This window comes from Dendropsophus ebraccatus, chromosome 11 (assembly GCF_027789765.1).
Source record: "Dendropsophus ebraccatus isolate aDenEbr1 chromosome 11, aDenEbr1.pat, whole genome shotgun sequence".
Lineage (NCBI taxonomy): Eukaryota > Metazoa > Chordata > Amphibia > Anura > Hylidae > Dendropsophus > Dendropsophus ebraccatus.
This window is the reverse complement of record NC_091464.1, coordinates 1,195,159-1,200,861: the sequence shown is the minus strand read 5'-3', so window position 1 is coordinate 1,200,861 and position 5,703 is coordinate 1,195,159. Positions and strand designations below refer to the sequence as shown.

The 5,703-nt window shown below is 57.1% G+C and overlaps 1 protein-coding gene across 1 annotated transcript in view; it reads left to right on the top strand.

Annotated features, from left to right (window-relative positions):
- The first annotated feature begins 575 nt into the window (after nt 1-575).
- The window catches only part of PKP1 (plakophilin 1), a 178,040-nt gene continuing 172,912 nt past the window's right edge, over nt 576-5,703 (top strand). The window contains exon 1 of the mRNA XM_069945506.1: nt 576-2,203. Within this exon, the coding sequence (XP_069801607.1) occupies nt 2,002-2,203 (202 nt within the window). The 5' untranslated portion in view covers nt 576-2,001. The remainder of the gene's footprint in view (nt 2,204-5,703) is intronic.

Genomic DNA, 5,703 nt, shown 5'->3' with positions numbered 1-5,703 from the left:
TGGACTCTGTGTCTCATCCTCCTCCCTCCTGGACTCTGTGTGTCTCGTCCTCCTCCCTCCTGGACTCTGTGTGTCTCGTCCTCCTCCCTCCTGGACTCTGTGTGTCTCGTCCTCCTCCCTCCTGGACTCTGTGTGTCTCGTCCTCCTCCCTCCTGGACTCTGTGTGTCTCGTCCTCCTCCCTCCTGGACTCTGTGTGTCTCATCCTCCTCCCTCCTGGACTCTGTGTGTCTCATCCTCCTCCCTCCTGGACTCTGTGTGTCTTGTCCTCCTCCCTCCTGGACTCTGTGTGTCTCATCCTCCTCCCTCCTGGACTCTGTGTGTCTCATCCTCCTCCCTCCTGGACTCTGTGTGTCTCGTCCTCCTCCCTCCTGGACTCTGTGTGTCTCATCCTCCTCCCTCCTGGACTCTGTGTGTCTCATCCTCCTCCCTCCTGGACTCTGTGTGTCTTGTCCTCCTCCCTCCTGGACTCTGTGTGTCTCATCCTCCTCCCTCCTGGACTCTGTGTGTCTCATCCTCCTCCCTCCTGGACTCTGTGTGTCTCTCACATGTGCTCTGTGTCTTCCAGCATCTGTGACTAAACTCATTGATCATAAACAGATTTTAAGACACAACTAAGGAGCGGCTGGAAACCATGAGGTGTGTCACCCGAAGGGCGCGCCCTGACACTGCTAGACCTGTACACACCTCACCGGGGAGAGACGGATCTGTACCACACTGCCAGACCTGTACACACCTCACCGGGGAGAGACGGATCTGTACCACACTGAGAGACCTGTACACACCTCTCCGGGGAGAGACGGATCTGTACCACACTGACAGACCTGTACACACCTCACCGGGGAGAGACGGATCTGTACCACACTGAGAGACCTGTACACACCTCACCGGGGAGAGACGGATCTGTACCACACTGAGAGACCTGTACACACCTCACCGGGGAGAGACGGATCTGAACCACACTGAGAGACCTGTACACACCTCACCGGGGAGAGACGGATCTGTACCACACTGACAGACCTGTACACACCTCACCGGGGAGAGACGGATTTGTACCACACTGCCAGACCTGTACACACCTCACCGGGGAGAGACGGATCTGTACCACACTGCCAGACCTGTACACACCTCACTGGGGAGAGACGGATCTGTACCACACTGAGAGACCTGTACACACCTCACCGGGGAGAGACGGATCTGTACCACACTGCCAGACCTGTACACACCTCACCGGGGAGAGACGGATCTGTACCACACTGAGAGACCTGTACACACCTCACCGGGGAGAGACGGATCTGTACCACACTGAGAGACCTGTACACACCTCACCGGGGAGAGACGGATCTGTACCACACTGAGAGACCTGTACACACCTCACCGGGGAGAGACGGATCTGTACCACACTGCCAGACCTGTACACACCTCACCGGGGAGAGACGGATCTGTACCACACTGCCAGACCTGTACACACATCACCGGGGAGAGACGAATCTGTACCACACTGCCAGACCTGTACACACCTCACCGGGGAGAGACGGATCTGTACCACACTGCCAGACCTGTACACACCTCACCGGGGAGAGACGGATCTGTACCACACTGCCAGACCTGTACACACATCACCGGGGAGAGACGGATCTGTACCACACTGAGAGACCTGTACACACCTCACCGGGGAGAGACGGATCTGAACCACACTGAGAGACCTGTACACACCTCACCGGGGAGAGACGGATCTGAACCACACTGAGAGACCTGTACACACCTCACCGGGGAGAGACGGATCTGAACCACACTGAGAGACCTGTACACACCTCACCGGGGAGAGACGGATCTGAACCACACTGAGAGACCTGTACACACCTCACCGGGGAGAGACGGATCTGAACCACACTGCCAGACCTGTACACACCTCACCGGGGAGAGACGGATCTGAACCGAGTGACTGTAAAGCTGGTCTTTTCCCTGCGGATTTATACCTGTATTCACACAAGAGCCCAACCATGTTGTCCTCTCCGTCCCCTCTGAAGACCGCCCTGGCCTCGGAAGTCTTCCTGTGGCAGAATGAATCGTCCCTGGCCGTCCCGTCAGATAACCGGCTGAGGAGCGGGGCGAGCGGGGACCAGCGGGTGAAGGAGCAGGTGCTCATGACTGTGAGGAGACAGAAGCCGCGGCCATCGCAGTCCCCAGGATACAGCTCCAGAGGTAACACTGAGGGGGTGAGGGGAGTCCTCCAGCTCCAGAGGTAACACTGAGGGGGTGAGGGGAGTCCTCCAGCTCCAGGGGTAACACTGAGGGGGTGAGGGGAGTCCTCCAGCTCCAGCGGTAACACTGAGGGGGTGAGGGGAGTCCTCCAGCTCCAGAGGTAACACTGAGGGGGTGAGGGGAGTCCTCCAGCTCCAGAGGTAACACTGAGGGGGTGAGGGGAGTCCTCCAGCTCCAGGGGTAACACTGAGGGGGTGAGGGGAGTCCTCCAGCTCCAGAGGTAACACTGAGGGGGTGAGGGGAGTCCTCCAGAGGTAACACTGAGGGGGTGAGGGGAGTCCTCCAGCTCCAGGGGTAACACTGAGGGGGTGAGGGGAGTCCTCCAGCTCCAGGGGTAACACTGAGGGGGTGAGGGGAGTCCTCCAGCTCCAGAGGTAACACTGAGGGGGTGAGGGGAGTCCTCCAGAGGTAACACTGAGGGGGTGAGGGGAGTCCTCCAGCTCCAGAGGTAACACTGAGGGGGTGAGGGGAGTCCTCCAGCTCCAGGGGTAACACTGAGGGGGTGAGGGGAGTCCTCCAGCTCCAGGGGTAACACTGAGGGGGTGAGGGGAGTCCTCCAGCTCCAGAGGTAACACTGAGGGGGTGAGGGGAGTTCTCCAGCTCCAGGGGTAACACTGAGGGGGTGAGGGGAGTCCTCCAGCTCCAGAGGTAACACTGAGGGGGTGAGGGGAGTCCTCCAGCTCCAGAGGTAACACTGGGGGGTGAGGGGAGTCCTCCAGCTCCAGAGGTAACACTGAGGGGGTGAGGGGAGTCCTCCAGCTCCAGGGGTAACACTGAGGGGGTGAGGGGAGTCCTCCAGCTCCAGGGGTAACACTGAGGGGGTGAGGGGAGTCCTCCAGCTTCAGAGGTAACACTGAGGGGGTGAGGGGAGTCCTCCAGCTCCAGAGGTAACACTGAGGGGGTGAGGGGAGTCCTCCAGCTCCAGGGGTAACACTGAGGGGGTGAGGGGAGTCCTCCAGCTCCAGAGGTAACACTGAGGGGGTGAGGGGAGTCCTCCAGCTCCAGGGGTAACACTGAGGGGGTGAGGGGAGTCCTCCAGCTCCAGAGGTAACACTGAGGGGGTGAGGGGAGTCCTCCAGCTCCAGAGGTAACACTGAGGGGGTGAGGGGAGTCCTCCAGCTCCAGGGGTAACACTGAGGGGGTGAGGGGAGTCCTCCAGCTCCAGAGGTAACACTGAGGGGGTGAGGGGAGTCCTCCAGCTCCAGGGGTAACACTGAGGGGGTGAGGGGAGTCCTCCAGCTCCAGAGGTAACACTGAGGGGGTGAGGGGAGTCCTCTAGCTCCAGGGGTAACACTGAGGGGGTGAGGGGAGTCCTCCAGAGGTAACACTGAGGGGGTGAGGGGAGTCCTCCAGCTCCAGAGGTAACACTGAGGGGGTGAGGGGAGTCCTCCAGCTCCAGAGGTAACACTGAGGGGGTGAGGGGAGTCCTCCAGCTCCAGAGGTAACACTGAGGGGGTGAGGGGAGTCCTCCAGCTCCAGGGGTAACACTGAGGGGGTGAGGGGAGTCCTCCAGCTCCAGGGGTAACACTGAGGGGGTGAGGGGAGTCCTCCAGCTCCAGAGGTAACACTGAGGGGGTGAGGGGAGTCCTCCAGCTCCAGAGGTAACACTGAGGGGGTGAGGGGAGTCCTCCAGCTCCAGAGGTAACACTGAGGGGGTGAGGGGAGTCCTCCAGCTCCAGAGGTAACACTGAGGGGGTGAGGGGAGTCCTCCAGCTCCAGGGGTAACACTGAGGGGGTGAGGGGAGTCCTCCAGCTCCAGGGGTAACACTGAGGGGGTGAGGGGAGTCCTCCAGCTCCAGGGGTAACACTGAGGGGGTGAGGGGAGTCCTCCAGCTCCAGAGGTAACACTGAGGCCACTGCTGTACTGAGGTAACACTGAGGCCACTGCTGTACTGAGGTAACACTGAGGCCACTGCTGTACTGAGGTAACACTGAGACCACTACTGTACTGAGGTAACACTGAGACCACTACTGTACTGAGGTAACACTGAGGCCATATTGTACTGAGGTAACACTGAGACCACTACTGTACTGAGGTAACACTGAGGCCACTACTGTACTGAGGTAACACTGAGGCCACTACTGTACTGAGGTAACACTGAGACCACTACTGTACTGAGGTAACACTGAGGCCACTGCTGTACTGAGGTAACACTGAGATCACTGCTGTACTGAGGTAACACTGAGGCCACTACTGTACTGAGGTAACACTGAGGCCACTACTGTACTGAGGTAACACTGAGGCCACTACTGTACTGAGGTAACACTGAGGCCACTACTGTACAGAGGTAACACTGAGATCACTACTGTACTGAGGTAACACTGAGACCACTACTGTACTGAGGTAACACTGAGGCCACTACTGTACTGAGGTAACACTGAGGCCACTACTGTACTGAGGTAACACTGAGGCCACTGCTGTACTGAGGTAACACTGAGGTCATATTGTACTGAGGTAACACTGAGACCACTGCTGTACTGAGGTAACACTGAGGCCATATTGTACTGAGGTAACACTGAGACCACTGCTGTACTGAGGTAACACTGAGGCCATATTGTACTGAGGTAACACTGAGGCCACTACTGTACTGAGGTAACACTGAGGCCACTACTGTACTGAGGTAACACTGAGGCCACTCCTGTACTGAGGTAACACTGAGGCCACTCCTGTACTGAGGTAACACTGAGGCCACTACTGTACTGAGGTAACACTGAGACCACTACTGTACTGAGGTAACACTGAGGCCATATTGTACTGAGGTAACACTGAGACCACTACTGTACTGAGGTAACACTGAGGCCACTACTGTACTGAGGTAACACTGAGGCCACTACTGTACTGAGGTAACACTGAGGTCACTACTGTACTGAGGTAACACTGAGACCACTACTGTACTGAGGTAACACTGAGGCCACTACTGTACTGAGGTAACACTGAGGCCATATTGTACTGAGGTAACACTGAGGCCACTACTGTACTGAGGTAACACTGAGGCCATATTGTACTGAGGTAACACTGAGGCCACTACTGTACTGAGGTAACACTGAGGCCATATTGTACTGAGGTAACACTGAGACCACTACTGTAGTGAGGTAACACTGAGGCCACTACTATAGTGAGGTAACACTGAGGCCACTGCTGTACTGAGGTAACACTGAGGCCACTACTGTACTGAGGTAACACTGAGGCCACTACTGTACTGAGGTAACACTGAGGCCACTCCTGTACTGAGGTAACACTGAGGCCACTCCTGTACTGAGGTAACACTGAGGCCACTACTGTACTGAGGTAACACTGAGGCCACTACTGTACTGAGGTAACACTGAGGCCATATTGTACTGAGGTAACACTGAGGCCACTACTGTACTGAGGTAACACTGAGGCCACTACTGTACTGAGGAAACACTGAGGCCACTACTGTACTGAGGAAACACTGAGG